The sequence below is a fragment of the Molossus molossus genome, unplaced genomic scaffold (assembly GCF_014108415.1).
Source record: "Molossus molossus isolate mMolMol1 unplaced genomic scaffold, mMolMol1.p scaffold_m16_p_12, whole genome shotgun sequence".
NCBI classification, from domain to species: domain Eukaryota; kingdom Metazoa; phylum Chordata; class Mammalia; order Chiroptera; family Molossidae; genus Molossus; species Molossus molossus.
This window is the reverse complement of record NW_023425347.1, coordinates 68310435-68327253: the sequence shown is the minus strand read 5'-3', so window position 1 is coordinate 68327253 and position 16819 is coordinate 68310435. Positions and strand designations below refer to the sequence as shown.

At 41.4% G+C, this 16819-nt stretch overlaps 1 protein-coding gene across 2 annotated transcripts in view; it reads right to left on the bottom strand.

Moving 5' to 3' along the window:
• Positions 1-16819, bottom strand: part of AGBL4 (ATP/GTP binding protein like 4) — a 1033620-nt gene that overhangs the window by 429407 nt on the left and 587394 nt on the right. For both annotated transcript variants that reach the window (XM_036257022.1, XM_036257023.1), the window contains exon 4: positions 14518-14734. In XM_036257022.1, coding sequence (XP_036112915.1) covers positions 14518-14734 — 217 coding nt within the window. The remainder of the gene's footprint in view (positions 1-14517; positions 14735-16819) is intronic.

The following is a 16819-nucleotide window of genomic DNA, read 5'->3' as shown; positions in this document are numbered from 1 at the left end:
CCCAGCCATGTTGCTGGCTGAAGGATTCCCTGGGGCCTTCGACAGCTTGCTCTGGGAAGGAACACAGGTTCTAGCCAGGAGCCATCAGTCAAATCTCACCTGGATTTTCCAATTCCAACTGCCCTGTGCTTTGTTCCTTTCAGGGACTGTGGACAACATGTCCCAACATATTGTTCCCAAGCCACCATCCCTGGCTGGCCAAGTCACTAAAAGTAACAAAAAGCAAACTTTTTCTTAGGCCAAAATCATGTTGTTAGTTGCTTTAAAATCCTACTTTTTGAGACCTTCTTTCCAAAAGTCGTAGCCAGTAATCTGTTTTTTTAGCATTGAAATAAGCTCCCTATATACTAATAGGCTTCTTCTAGGAGAATGTCCAGTTCATTTAGCAAGTCTCCCTGCAGCAGGACATTTTTGTTAGAAAATGGATTATAAAGTTTTGCAACTGACTCTATTTTATTTTCCCTAAGAGGCTTTAGGAAGTCACCCCACACCCATGCCCACCTTTCTGAGTCTCCCATCATTGTCATTGTAATATTTTTGTCTTTAAGAATGGCCAAGAGATAATGTCAGAACTAGTTGATAGATAATTTTCACCCCCTCCCCCCTTCTCTTTTCTCTCGTGTTAACAATGGTGTTTCGCTCTAGTCAGGCATGATCCCCAGGGAGCTCTCAGCAGCAGCATTAGCACTGGAGCCTTATTCTGAGACCCACTATAAGCCACAGCCTTTCCCAAAATGTTTTCCTCAACAGACCCAGGCCTTGCCTCTCTGCACCCTCAAACCTCCTTCTCCACAGCCTTTAGCCAATTTTGAGCATGACCTTCTAGATGTCTTTCCAATCTGTACCCTCTTCTACATCACCAATATACCATCCTCCTACCCATTAAGTAGCCTCCATGACAGAGCTCAAGTACTGCCTCTCCTACACAGGTCTCCTGGCCCCCGGCTTGCTCAGGAGCCTCTTCCATGAGCCTGCAGTTCTCTTCCCACTCCCCACCAGTTGCCCGCACCTCGGTCTCTTCTATACAGCTATTACCACTTATAAGTAGTAATCTTGGAAAAGTTGCTTAACCTCACTATGCCTCACTTTCCCCATCTGCAAAATGAGGAAAATAGTAGTACCTGCTTCATAAGGTTGTTGATGCTGATTAAATGAGATAATAAAACAGCTAGAACAGTGCTCAGAATGTAAACACTCTAAATGTTAATTGTTCTCATTTTTATATAACAAATTGCATATAGTAGTCTCCACTTACCTGCAGTTTCACTTTCCACAGTTTCAGCTACCCATGGTCAACCGCGGTCCAAAATATTTAATGGAAAATTCCAGAAATAAACAATTAAATTGTTTCATCTGAGTAACATGATGAAATCTCACTCCATCTTGCTCTGTCCTGCCCAGGACATGAGTCATCCCTTTGTCCAGCAAATCCAAATGTATATGCTACCTCCTCACCCCGCTACCACTGTCACTGGTAGTCGTTCAGTAGCTGTTTTAGTTATCAGATAGCGCAGTGCTTGTGTTTAAGTAACCCTTATTTGATCGTTATCATTGTTCTCTTTCATTGTGGTATGGTTGTTAATCTTTTATTTTGCCTAATTTATTAATTAAACTTTACCATAGGTATGTATGTGTAGAAAAAAGTGGTGTATATAGGGTTCTATACTACCTGCCCTTGCAGGTATTCACGGTGGGTGCTGGAATATATCTCCTACGGACAAGGGGGGGGGGGGGTTGGTGACTATATTTTCAGGGAGCTTAGAGTCTGGCAAGGGAAATATGGAATTACAAATGCATTACATTGTTTATAAACAATTCAGTAGGCACTTTCACCTCTGTCATCTAACACCTACAGAAGCCTCTTGCCATGATAATAATCCTGAAGGTAAATCACAGTGCCTGGTTTTCAGAGGGGGAGTAGAGAGGTTGTTGGACACATCAAAGATACAAGTGGCAGAGTCAAAATTCAAATCCCAATATGGCTCTAGCTCTGATTATCTTTCTACTTAAATTATGATCTGGATATCTGTTGAGGGTGGGGGGACTAATGTATGAGGAAAAGAGGTATAGAGAGGTTAAGCAATTGGACCAAGGTTATACAGTTAGTGAGTGACAGAGTCAGGGCTCCAAACCATGTTGCTCACACTCTTGACGTAAGCATCTGATTTCTTTCTCACTGCCTTGTAGGTGTTCAGTTAAGGTTTTCAGAAAGAGTGGACAATAAGAACACCTTGCAGGTGGGCCTGGGAGTGAGAGGCAGTGGGCTGCAGTAGACAGTCTAGAAGTCAGCAGCTGGGCTTCCAGCTCGAGCTGTCCCACTAATTCACTTTGTGTCTCAAGAAGTCACCTTCCCTCTCTGGGCCCCAGTGCCTCCAGCTGCAGAAAGAGAGAGAACTTGGAAAATACTGTCAGCATCTGAGTCCTTTCTGCAAACCAAGTCTATGGGGAAGGCCAGTGATTAGGAGCTTACACACCAGAGAGGAAAGAAAGGCCAGAGCCCTGACCTCTCAGGGAGTCCATCATTCCCCTCCCTCCTCAGTAGCCCCTAGGGTACTGTTCAGAGCCCAGATCCTTCCTTAGGGAAAAAGGAAACATGATTTTAAAACCCCAGTACTAGAGGAACTTAAGATTCTCTTGGCTTTGACATTCTATGACTTACATAAAAGAAATGACCTTGTGCCCTGATGTTCTACACTACTGATCCAACAAAATGGAAATGTGGTTGCAGAGAAAGTGGCAAAGGATGACCGTACCAAGAGGTACCAAGAAAGAAGTTTGGCTATAGCAGTGTGACATTTCCACTTCCCTCCAGGCCTATTCAGTCCCAAATACAAAAATATCCCCTAAACATATGACAGATGAAGATAGATATCAAATGAGTAATCAGAAGAGTGATAGGTGTTTTAAAGGAGAAATGGAGTATATTATAAACACATGTAACCAAAGCTCTCAAACTAGTCTGAGAAACAGTGTATCAGAAAAAAGTTCCATGAGGAAGCAGTGTTCACATTGGATCCTGAATACAGAATAGGAAGTAGTCAGGCAAAGGACCACAGAGAAAGAACATTGCAGGTAGATGGGCCAGAGTGTGTACACGTCAGGGAGCAAACCCACGGCTCACAGAAAGAACCACAAGAGGCCAGTGCTGCACGGACCGCAAAGTGAGGGTGTGAGAGAGGTGGAGGAAGTAGGCAGAGGCCAGACTATACAGGATCTCATAGACCATGTTAAGAATTTGTTATTTTGTTTTAAACCACTGAAAGGCCAGGATGTTCAATGGGTCATTTTTGTGGATACTAAAACTACTCAATATGATGGCAGCACTGTAGTGGGAAAGATAATTATGGACCAATGCCATCCATGATTAAGGGCAGTGTCCAAGAAGTCAGATGACAGCAACAAGGAGTAGCTGGGGTTATGTAGACTGATGGCTTAAGTCTCAAAACACATCTTTTTTTTTTTTTTTAAGTCTCTTTATAAAAGTGGGGGGAAGACTGGTTTAGAGGCAGCAATCTTTTGGCAGGAAGGATGCAATCTGCCACCTTGCCGGGTGGCGTTCAGTGAAGCAGCGACTCTGTCTCTTGGTCAGGAACTACAAGATCAGTGAGGAAGTGAGGGGAACACAGGTTAGGAGGAGGGCTGGGACTTTCTGGAAGCCACTGTAATGCTAACATAGCTATGTGAGCAGAATAGAGAGAGTCTGGAGGCCTGTTTATCTCACATCTTATACACCTTGGCTAAAGAAGCAGTTGTAATTTCCTGATAGTTTGAACTAGGGTATTGACAGCAGAGACAAAAAAAAATGCGGGCAGGGATACATACTAAGGCTATTGAGTTGTAGCCTTGATAATACTTGGCCACATATACTATGTGAAGAGTGAATAAGAAAGAGTTAAATAGGACAGGTTTCTGGCATGGCCAACTCGTAAGATATTGATGCAATCACTGAACTAGGAAACCCAAGTTTGGAGCAGGTCTGTGGTAGTCTGGGTCAGCCTCTGCCACTTGAGGGGAATAAGACATGTGCCTTCTGTTCCAGAGGAGAACCCAGGGTCACAATTCCTAGCCTCTCCTTTACAGACCCTAGTTCACCCAGGGCTGAGGTTTGTAATGACTAGGCCACCTGCATCAGTAGGGTAAGCTGGAAACCCCTCAGCCAGACACTGAGAGGAAGTATCTGCCTCCAATTAATTTTGGATTCTTTTTGAAGGGAATAGCAAAAACTATGCCAAGATAGTGGGGACTTATGGAGTGGCCTGCTGGAAGGGAGCCAAAACACTGAGTTGGTTTAATTTAGAGTGTCTGATCCGGACAAGGTTTGGTGCTGATGGGGGTCCACAGAACTCTCCTGAGAGGTGGATTAGGGGATGAAAATTGAGATTACTAACTTCCAACAATTACTCAATTTAAAACTCAGCCAAAAAGATGTAATTATTTTTCATACATTTGTTTGGTCATGCTGCCAGCTGCAACTCCATGATGTTTTACTTCAAAGGAGAAGAAAGAACAGAGGAGAAGGGGCCGAAAAAAATGGAAGGAAACTACCTTAATTTGAAGTTATTATGCTGGTCAGAACAGTGCTCCCTCTCTCTGGCCTCTTTTCTGTGATATTATTGGCTTCTCTTCCTTGATTTTCCTGCCCACAAGATCATTGGTTCCTTCCAGCTCCTTTCTGAGATCCTGGCTTTTCCATGCAAGTCTATGCAAGGACTGTAGTAGAAGCTGCCATGCTCCAAATCTCAAGTTCTCCCAGATCTCCTTACACTTGTCCAGTATGCTCCTCTTCCTCCTGTCTCCAGCTTCTGGCTTTCTCTGATTATATTCTCTTCACTTTGGCTTCATAATTCAGCTTCCTTTATCTTTTTTCTTTTTTTATCCTCACCCGAGGACATTTTTCCATTTTTTGTTCAGATAGAGTGGGAGGGAGAGACAGGAACAGAGAGAGAGAGAGAGAAACATCGATGTGAAAGGAACACATCGAGTGGCTGCCACCCGCACAACCGACCAGGGCCGGGGACAAACTGCAACCGAGGTACGCACCCTTAGCAGGAACCGAACCCGGGTCTCTCAGGACCGCAGGCCGACGCTCTAACCGCTGAGCCAAACCGGCCAGGGCCTTTTTTTTTTTTTGTGTGAGGGGGTGGGGGGCAGTCTGACTCTCAGATTTGTATTTTGGTTTGGATTCTGAAAATCTTTCAAGATAAGGCTTTCAGAATTTTTCCTCTACCACCTGGCCAGTTTCACTGCGACTCTTCTAATTTGGGAGCCAATGAGCTGCTGAGCTGTGCCAATCTCCAGAGAAGCAACTGGAGTCCCAGTGGGGGTTTCTATTGCCCAGGGTCCTCATTGTAGAGCCCCACCTAGCCAGACCTTTCCCCCCGAAGCACTCTCTTTTCTAAAATTTGCCCTTTGCCATCTAGTCCTCCCTCACTTATCAAGGATTTGAACCAGCAATTAGATAAAACTTTACATATGATCCTTATGGACCCATGGAGAAACAGGGGCAGGGACTACATCTTGTTTATTTCTAGATCTCTCATAATATACGGTATATAAGAGATATTAACTTAAATTGAACTAAATTAAATTCAATTGGATTGACTGGGAGGCAGGTAAAATCTTGTTTACTTAAATGACTTATCATATTGGCATTATTCTGGCTACATTTCTAGAGATCTAGCATCCAGAGCAAGAGAGACAATAGTCAGCCCTATTCTATGTGGGGTTCTACATGGGATGCTTAGTCACCTCTGGAGTTTCACACTCAGTTCTGGCATTCTAAAAAGGAAATCAACAGCCTAGATCATGCCCCGAGAACAACAATGAGGGTACAACGTTTAGAAACCATGGAATGTGAAGCAATTAGACTTACAGGGGGAGATTAGCTTGGAGAAAAGAAGACTTAGGAGGGGTGTGTGGTTACTGTCTTACTATTATTGAAGGCCTTTCCAGGGGCTAAAGGAGGGCCCTGAATGGGGAGCTAGAACCAAAGAGAGGAGATTACAAGAAGGTAGCTCTTTCTGGTGATGGAGGACTTTCTTGTCATTGGCTACTTCAAGAAGTGTATGAATAGAGGCTGAAAAGTCACATTTCTGGGATGTTAGGAGAAGATGCTGGTCTATACAGTTTAGGTTTTTGCCCATAAGAGGTGACTAATGTATTTGTTAAATTTGAATGTTTCCCCTGTAGTCTTTTCCCTAGAGATTGTGTGAGGTGTTAAGATCAGAGAGACCAGCAGTTCTAGGTATTTCTATAACATTCTCATTACTATACATGGTGTCTTGGTGGTAAAGATTTCCTCTTGGTATTCTTGGCTTCTCTGCCAATAGGAAGAAAAGACTGACAGGCAGGAGTTAACCTTACTTCTAGATCAGCTGCCATCAGCAGGGATAGCCTGGAGATGGAAGGGTTAAGTACCACAGTGATCATGTTTCCTCCTGCTTATTTCCTCACTGACCTCAAGATTGAATCCAAATTCTTTAGCTTGGCATTCAAGGCCCTCCCGACCAGACTTTCTCCCACCTCTCCTTCTTTCTGCTTTATGACTCCCCACGTTCTTCTTGGGTTGCAGCCTGTGCTCTTGTCATTGGGAACCACACAAAATTATCAGGATTCACCAAGAAGCTCAGTCTCTGATCTGTGGGGGGGTTTTGTTTTGTTTTTCATTTTATCTTCAGATAGAGAGACAGGGAGGAAGAGAGAGAGAAACATCGATGTGAGAGAGAAAGTGGTTGCCACCCACACAAGCCCCACTGAGGCTGGGAACAAACTACAACCAAGGTACGTGCCCTTAGCGGGAACCAAATCTGGAACTCTCTGGTCCGTGGCTGACACTCTAACTGCTGAGCCAAACCGGCCAGGGCTCTGATCTGTGTTTTGATTATAAATTCAAGATGCCTCCTTCCTTAAGACTTCATTTCTTCCCTTTGCCCCTTCTCTGCCTACTATCTTTATTATATCAAATATCTTACCAACATTGCCATTATTCATTTTTATGTCTGTATTTCCCACTACACATAGTACTTCTTAGGGGTAGGGTATGTTTTTTACTTGTCTTACTGTCTCCAGCACCCAATACAGAGTCTGACAGGCAGAAGGTGCCCATGAGATGTCCACAGTATTAAATAGTGACTTTGCAAGAATTTGGTAAATGACTATATATGTGAATAGAATATTTGCCTATCCAGGACTGGTTTAGAGTTCATTCTTTGGACTCCACAAATCCCAAATTTATGATATAGACAAATTACTTAATCTCGTTGTATCTTAGTTTTTAAAAATGATAATGGGAGAACATAATACTTATATATCTCAGATCTTAAATGCTTCCTTATAAGTGAAGCCTTTACTTCAAAACTCATCCCCTTTTCTGATTTAATTTCTCCAATATTGCCTGTCTCTTCTGGACATGTCAGCCCCATGAAAGCATGGGTTTCACTTCTATATCCCCAGAGCCCAGAGAGTGCTGGTTACATGTTAGGCATTCAATAATAGTATAACCACATAATAGGGGTGTTGCAAGGATTGGGTGACATAGTGTATATAAAGGTTATGGCTTTGGGCCTAGCACATGCTAAGTACTCGATAATTACCATTATTATAAAATAGAGAGTGGATTCAGAGGTAACATTACAACAGGTTGATGTGTACCCAGAACATACAATCAAGATGATATAAAAATCTGAATCATAATTTATGTTGGAATTTGAAGGGATGCTTGAAATAATCTGAACTGACACTCTAAGGCCCATAGAGGAGAAGTGCTTTACCCAAGGCCAGTGGCAGAATATAGACAATATTATTTTCATATAAATAAATTTCTAAAATACACTATCAGATTATTTTCTTTGTTAGATGCTTCCTTTTGAAGTATCCCTAAGTATGGGAATGGCTCTCTATAGCTACTTCTTTCAAAACACACACACACACACACACACACACACACACACGTTTATGTTCATCTAGTTAGTATAGTCCAATGACATAAAAACAATACCATATTTTATTGTGTGACAGTACAAGGGTTATATGATTTAAAAACTAATGTTTGTTAAAATCTACTTCTAGCTATGTTGGAATGAGATTATTGGTAAATCCTATGCCCAGAAAACAGATAAAAAGCTAGACAAAATTGATACAACCATTTCAATGTTTCTGGATATTGCCCAAAGGCATATAACAATCTCAAAACCATTATGCTTAAAAACCTGCTGCCCTTCAATAATAGGAAAGGGAATCTGTGAGATTCTGTCCCGGGGTTGCTCCATATTCCCTAGGCTAGGTGAATGCAGGGTTCTGTTCCAGCAGGCCAGGCTGTGAGATCTGGCAGATTCTTTGTCATGGCCAAAGGGACTCAGTTAACTGGGAGAAGTGGGCAGTGCTCACCCCCATCAGCATTGTCCATGGAAACACTTATCACAGAGGTGAGCTAGTGAGGAGAGTCACAGATGCAGAGCTTGGACAAGCATATTCCTGGCTGAGACTGGGTACAGGCTCAACAGAGACCTGAGAAGGCTCAAGCCAGCCACACATTCCTGAATGAACTTGCGGCTGCACAAATGCACATAGGAAACATACCACAAAGGGAGAGTAAAAGCCAGGGCAGAACTTGAAAACTGCCCAAATGTGGACTATGTTCCCTACACCCACACACAGATCCACTGGCAGAGGATGGAAGCCTTATGGGCTCAGGGGTTTGGGCACCAACTCAGCCCAATCATAGCTGCCCAGTAACCTATGGAGACACAGAGGTGACTCCCTAGAAAATGAGGCTCAAACACAGAAAAGAAAAATTGAGCGGAAGCATTAAACAAACTTGTATGTAAAGTTTTAGTCTTTTCAACAAGTGTTGCTCGAACAATTGAATGTCCATATGCAAAAAGAAAATAAACTTAGACCCTCATGCCATATATAAAAAAAAAGAATTAAAAATTACTCATAGATTTAAATGTAAATAAAAACTATAAAAATGTAAAAGAAAATACAGGAAAAAAATCTCTGTGGCCTTCAGCTGGGCAAAGACTTATTAGATAAGACTCCAAAAGCATGATACTTAAGAGAAAATATGAATAAACTGAACTTCAAAATTTTAAACTTCTGTTCTGCAAAAAAGCATAGTTAAGAGAATGAGTGAAAACATAAGGCATAGATTAGGGGGAAATTTTTGCAAAGCAAGCATCTGAATAGGACTTACATTCAGAATATATAAAGAACTCTCAATATAAGAACACAAATAAGTCAATTTGTTTTTAATGGGAAAAAGATTTAAACTGACACTTCATCATAGAAGATATATGAATGGAAAATAAGCATACAAGAAGCTATTCAACATAATTAGTCATTAGGGTAATACAAATTAAAACCACATGAGATATCACTACACACCCGCTAAAGTGTCTATAATAAAACTACATAGATAATACCAAGTAAGTACATGAAGAAGCTATTACCCCCTCCTCCATTGCTGGTAGGGATGTAAAATGGCACTAACTTGGGGTCACAAATTGACAGGTTTTTTAAAAAATTAAACATGAATTTGCTATATGCCCCCAATGATTCCACTCCTAGAAATCTACCCAAGAGAAATGTAATCACACGTACACTCAAAGATATGTACATGAATATGCATAACAGCATTGTTCTTAACAGCCTCAAAGTGCAAACAATCGCAGTGCCCATCAACTGGAGAACAGGTAAACAAAATGTGGTACATCTTTTTAAAAGAGTACTATTCAGCTCTAAAATGAATGAACTACTGATACATATTACAATCTGTATGGATCTCAAAAATATGCTAAATACAAAATGTGACCACACAATATATAATTCCATTTATATGAAATGTTCAGAAATGACAATTTTATAGTGTCAGAGAGCAGATCAGTAGTTGCAGAGGGAGTGGAAATGAGGATTACCAAGGGAATTTTTGAGAGGCTAAAAATGCTCTAAAACTAAATCACGGGGATAGTTGTAAAACTATCCATTTACTACAAATCATAGAATTATACCTTACAATAAGTGAATTTTATACTTCAACAAAGTTGTTAGAACAACAAGAAAAAATACGTATTTATCTTAAATGTCAAATTGTGGCTTTGATCCATGTACAAAGGGATTTTGTTTGGTGAGGTTAGAAGGGGCCACTGGTGAATAACAAAGTAAAATGCCGTTAGTATATAATTAGTAGCAGTAGCAGCTATGCCCTTGGTGATTAATAGTTACAGCACTAGAAATTCAAAATCTTGCTCATTGCCGGGTCTCCCTGAGATCTGGATGTTGGCATGTTTAGCCTTCCCACTTGCAATTATCCTCCCCTAAATTGGAATAGGATTAACTAATTATAGTGGTGCCTTCAGACACAAACCACATCAAACGCCCTGGTAACCAAGAATTGTCCTAACTGCAAAAATATGCCAGAAAGCTTTAAAATTGCTGGTATCTGTTTTGAGGCCCTTGTCTCCAGAATAAGGGGGTTGGACCAACCCCCAGAGCTTCCCTAATCTAGTTTAGGTGGCACAGGTACACCCTGCACTTCCATTAACCTTATTTTCTTAAGATGCTGCTTTAAAGAGTAATCCTTTTTCCAAATATATAGCATGGGTCTCAGTAGGTCCAACCTAGAAAGCGGCAGTGAATCTCTCAAAGCACCAGGACACGGTGTGAGAAGCCATGGATTTACCTTTTGGCCCTGACATTAATCAGCTTTGTGGCTTTAGCCAGATAACTTTTTAGCCTTAGATTATTTAATCCTCAAAATGGGATAATCCTGCCTACTCCATAAAACTATTACGAGAAATAAGAAAAATAGTATATATTAAAGTACCTGACCCAGAAACTCTGTGTTGAATCTGAATAGAGGATATAGCCACAGTTCCTTGATATGACAATCAAAGCTTTCCAGAGTTTGGCCCAAACCTTCCTGTCTGTCCTAATCTTCCAGTAGGCAGATTCCCTATTCCAATAAAATCAGGCTCCTAACCACCTACCTCCGTGGAATGACTCATGCTGCTTCCTGCCTTCTGCCACCCTCTCCCCTGTGGTCGTCAGTGCTACCATCTCTCCAGACTCAGCTGGAAGCCCGTCTTCTCCAGGATGTTCACTCTGACCATTAACTCTTTAAACACCGTATGAGATCCTTAATGATATACTTTAAAAAATATGATATCTGTTTGAACATGTCTTATTTCTTCTGGTATAGAAGGCACTCCTGGAAGTGCACCAAGACTTTTCTGTCCCATTACACATCCCAATCGTGCCTCTCACAGGGTCTGAAGTAGGACAGGGGTCTCAAGTTATTTATTTTTTCTAACTGAGGAATTACTCGAAAGATAACTTGAAAACCCCTATTCAAGTCCACTTTTCTCATTTTATAGGTGAAAAACTTGTCTCCAGATAGGGGGAGTATCATCACTGTCAGTTCTCCTCCACATGTTTAGGACTCCCATTGTTTTTTTTTTGTTTTTGTTTTTTTGTAGAAACATGGTCACTCAGAATGAAAAACTCATTTCTCATCCTCCCTTTAGTTAAATGTGGGTAAAAGTAAAAGTGTAACCTAACTGCGTCTTCTCTTTTCTCCTCCTACCTCCTACATCCTGATGCCTGGAACATGGAAGTGATGGTACAATTCTACACTGACCCTTGAGAGTGAGCGTCATGACCCAGAGATGGCAGAGCACAAAGCTGAAAGAACCTGGCACCCTCAGGCTTCCAAGGAGCAGAGCCATAGTATCAGCCCCGGATTGCCTATATCTAGACTTTATATGTAAGAAAAATAAACTTCTATTTTATTCATGTTGCTGTTATTTTAAATATGCATTTGAATATTATTGGCAGCTTAACTTATCCTACTATCCCATCAGCTCTTGGATGCTCCTAGCTCTTCACATTGCCTCTAGACATACCTCTTAAGTCATTTTTCCATTCATTCAATAATTCATGCAGTAGCCATCCATGCCCTGGCCGGTTTGGCTCAGCAGTTAGAGCATTGGCCTGCAGTCCAGAGAGACCCGGGTTCGGTTCCTGCTAAGGGCATGTACTTCGGTTGCAGTTTGTCCCCGGCCCTGGTTGGGTCATGTGGGTGGCAGCTACTCAATGTGTCTCTTTCACATCGATGTTTCTCTCTTTCTCTCTTCCTCTCTCTCCCTCCCACTCTATCTGAATAAAAAATGGAAAAATGTCCTTGGGTGAGGATTAAAAAAAAAAAAATAGCCATCCAATGTGCACAGACATTCTGCCCATGCACATACATCTAAAAGGGGACTATGGTGGACACAGGAATGAAATGTACAGATCCTGCACTTAAAAAAGTTAGGGGTATCGAATGAACTTCACACACTCTTAATTCATATGACAATCCATATGTCTGACAAAAATTTGTCTCAGAATTTCTCTGACAGTTCCTTCTCAGATAATCTCACTGTTTCCAGTAATATATTGTTAATCCAACCATTTGTTCTTAACATAGTCTATTTGCCTCCCTCCATCCACTCTCTGCCTTTATCCCCTGTTTACTTTTCCCAGGGAGGCTTATCTGTATGGGTTACATCAATGGGCTCTCTTGCCCTCTGATTTCTGGTTGGGTTGGTCAGTAAGGACCCCTAGAAAGAGATCAGAGGGAAGTAAGAGAACCAGCTCTCTGTATTCATTTTTCTCAGCTCCCTCCCTGTGGGGTCATTTCAGGCCGACTTTGTTCTTCAATGGAAGGTCGCTGTTCTACTTAAGGTGGCCCACTACATGCCTCTTGACTACTGGGTCTGGTAACCATTCCTTCCCTTCACACCCTTTGAGCTGTTCCTAGCCCCAGGAAACTGCACTTTACCCTGTGGCTCCGTGCACACAGCCCACACTTGGTAAATAGCCCATTTGATAAGCCCTCCTCAGGTGATCCTACTGTGAGGCTGCCATCTGTCTCCGGCTAGTAGGCTGCTGATACAACACGTGTCCCAACTTCCAGCTCAAAATATGTAGGCACTACGTGTACATGGCAGCCATCAGATGCACTGTTAAGAAGTGGGTTAGAGTAGAGGGAAGACATTTTCCAAAATTTAGTGTGTAGAGAATCTCAAACTGTAAGAATAACATCATGACCACTAGCTTTAGGACAACATTTGGCTCTCATGTACCTGAGCTATGCACAAGTCCTCTTTATTTCTCTTTTTTTCTGGGGTATCCTGGACCAGACTATATCTTTTAAGCAGTCTAGTCTTGAAAACTTTTATTTAGAAGTGGGACTCATTTCTAGATGAAACCTGTAGTCACTAGGCAGAATTTATTTTTCAACCAACACATATCAGAAACTCGAGTATAGTATTTTCTGCCAATTCTACCAGTATTTTCACTTAGGATCTTTAAAGTATTCAATATACCTATTTCAGAGGCAAAATGCACGCTTCTTGAAGAGTGAAACATAAAATAAAATTCTCATCTGCTGCTTCTTTACTAATAATCAAAGTATTGCTGACTACAGAGAACAAAACCTAAGCATCCAATGTGAAGAACAATTTCAGACCTGGGTTGTGTGGGGAACAAAGGGGAAAAGGAGAGGAGAAAGGTGTGGTCCACAGAACAATGCACCTCCCTCCCCAAATCTCCAAGTTTTAATCCCTAGAACCTGTGAATATGTTACCTTACATGACAAAGGGGACTTCAAAGCATGGTTAACTTACAGATCTTGAGATGGAAGTATTATCCTGGATTATCTGGGTAAGCCCAACATAATCACAAGTATCCTTAGAACTGAAGGAGAGAGGCAGGAGATTCCGTGTCAGGGTGAGGTAGCACAAGAAAGACACAAGCAGCCTTTGCTGGCTTTGAAGATGGAAGAGAACCACAAGCCAAGGAATGCAAGCAGCCTCTAGAACCTAGAAAAGGCAGGGAAATGAACTCTCCCCAACAGCCTGCAAAAGGAATGCAGCTTTGCTGATATCCTGATATTAGGCCAGTGAGACCAAGTTCAGATTTCTCTTGAACTGTAAGAAAATAAATTTGTGCTGTTTTAAGCCACCAAGTTTATGGTAATTTGTTACATCTGTAGTAGAAAACTGATACAGAGTGTAAGAGTGCAGTATCGGGACCCAGAGAGCTAAGCCAGGGAAAGAAGAGGGGTGGGATGGACGGGTGGCGAGTCCGAACACACTGCGCAGCTCATCCAGACTGCGTGCTCCTTGTGAGCCTGCGCTTCCAGCAAGTTAAATTCACAAGTTAAATTTCATTCCTTTTGTGACACCCAGTAGAAGCCTTTTTCTTTTCTCTCAGAGTTTCTGAAAATTAGCAGAACCTTTATATTTTATTAGAGCGATTTGTCGGCTTAATTCAGAAGGATAAGCATCTGTCTTATACCTTATTCTGTAACTTCCTGGTGGCCATATTGCAGCAAAGAATCATACATTAAAAACAATAATTTTTAAACATTCCAAAGCATATTGTCTACAGAGCACCAGTATCCATTCTTTGCATTCCATGAGAGCCCACTGCAAACCTTCCCCCATGGCCGCCCGCCTGTTTCTGAATGGTCCTTACCATGCTCTGACCCAACTGCTCCCGAAAGAAATAATCCATGTTTCTCTTTTGCAGGTTGTCAAGGTAATGCTGAAAGCGGGTGTATGTATATGGGTAGCAGTAAGCAAACTGGTAAATATCTTCTTCTCGGTCAAAACAAAATGCAAAGGACATCACATAATTCTTCCTATGGTCTGGGCAGCGGTAGTAGTAAACATTTTTAGGTGGCAGCCTTTGCCTGAAATATACAAAGAAAGAAATTTGAGCATATCAGACAACTGTTTTAGCTTCAAAGGTAATAAGAATAAATACCCAAGAAAACTGTACCATCAAGAACCCTAAGTGGTGGCCAAGGACAACACATACCACCTATGGTCAAAAAGAGACTGGAATCTGGCAACACTTTGTTCAAATTCCAGCCCTACCCTTTATCAACTACTTGGACAATGCAACATTAAACAAAGCTGAACAAGTTTTATTTGAGTACCTATTACATGCCCAGGCATCATACTAGATTCTTGATGTGTAATGATAACTAGGATAGGCAAGGTGTTGTGTTCATGGAGTATATTTTATAGTGGAAAGCAGTCAGTAAAATATTAAAAATAACTATACAATATAGTTATAGACTCTAAAAAGGTTTTGAGGGAACTAAGAGTGTGACATCACAGTGACATGGATAGGAAATGCCTACTTTTCCCAGGGAAGTCAGGTTTTTGTATTACAAGACTAATTCAGACTTTAAAAAAAAAAAGTGAATTGGTGAATATTCAAGGGGAGAAATAATATTCAACATTTCTTTAGATTATGACTATTATTTTTCTACAGAACATTTCATGAGACAAATTTTCCACAGAAGCATTTTAGAAACTGCTGCAAAATATGCTGCACAGGCAATTTTGCTGAAGCCGCCATGCTCATTCCCCAGTGAGGAACACTAAAACCATGCATGAGAAAAGGCAAAATGTTCCAGTCCTGATTCCTATAGCTTCTTATTCACCCACCTCACAGGCTCACAACACCCTGCCATGCTGCATGACACCCAAAATATTCACATTAGAGAAAGCCTCTCATTTCTGTCTCTTCAAATCCTGTTAATCATGCAAAACCCAATGCGAACTGTGCCTTGTCCACAATCATCCATTGACAATTTCAGGCCAGTTCAGTTCCCATATTTTATAGTAACTTGCTTTTTTATTGACTGCTTCCATTAGGATCCGTTTAGAAGCTCCTTAAGGGCAAATCTATTTCTGGGATTCTGGCACAGTGGATGGAGGATGGAAGGTTCACCTGGAATAGCTTGGAATTCAACTAAGAGGCCAAGGGCACAGAAACATGGAGGAAAATGTGAGGCGGAGGGTATCAGATGAGGCTGAGAAAAACTAGGTAGAACGGCCTTAAGAAGACTGTTAAGAGCTCCAAGAGCATTATAACATGTCCTCAGTTTACTGCAGAATCTTGTTTTCTGAAACTGGCTAAATGGTCAGGGTGGGAGGTGAGGCTGGGGTTTCCTGTGGAAGAGCAGAGGTCACGTGACTCTAATGCTGTTCAGAGTGGCTTATATTGCGTTTCTGTAGCCCTGGATGCTATGAATCCCACTCAAACATTAAGTGGAATGCAGAGAGGGGAAAAAGACAAAAGGAGAGGAAGAAAAAATAAAGGAAAGGAAGGACTGAGGGAAAAGAGAAAGAAAGGAATGGACAGTATATAACTTGTATGGGTTGTTTCTAGGGCCCATTCTGTTCCTGATTTAATCCTCATAACTATTCTGTTAAGGTGAATATTGTTATTCTACTTTGCAGATGTGATCACTGAGGTTCATGAAAGTTAAAGAGCTTCCCTATGGTCTCAAGCAAGTAAATGACAGAGCTGGGATTCCTATCTGTCTCTGTGTGATTCCAAGTTCAGTACCTGTAACAATTCTCCATGGTCCCTCTTGATAACTTATGGGCTCCTGCAATTCCAGATATGAGTGTGTCAAAGGCCAGAAAACAAGAGAGGACAAGTATAATATTAGGCTGGCAAGAAATACATCATAGCTAAAGCACAAAGAGTAAGAAGGAAAATCATAAGCAATGTGTTCAAAGTGGAAGGCAGAAGCCAGATTAGAAAGGGACTATATAAACCATATTAGAAAATTTAAACATTATCCTGAGATCACAAGTACCTTTCAAGTGAATAAAAGAAGTAAAGTATCATGATTGTACCAGTCCAAGGGACAGAGGAGAATGGTCAAAAGGACAGGGTAGTAGAAACAAGACGGATTTTTTACTATTAGAGGAAAGTGGATGATGTGTAGGGTCATGGAGTCTAAGACGGGTAG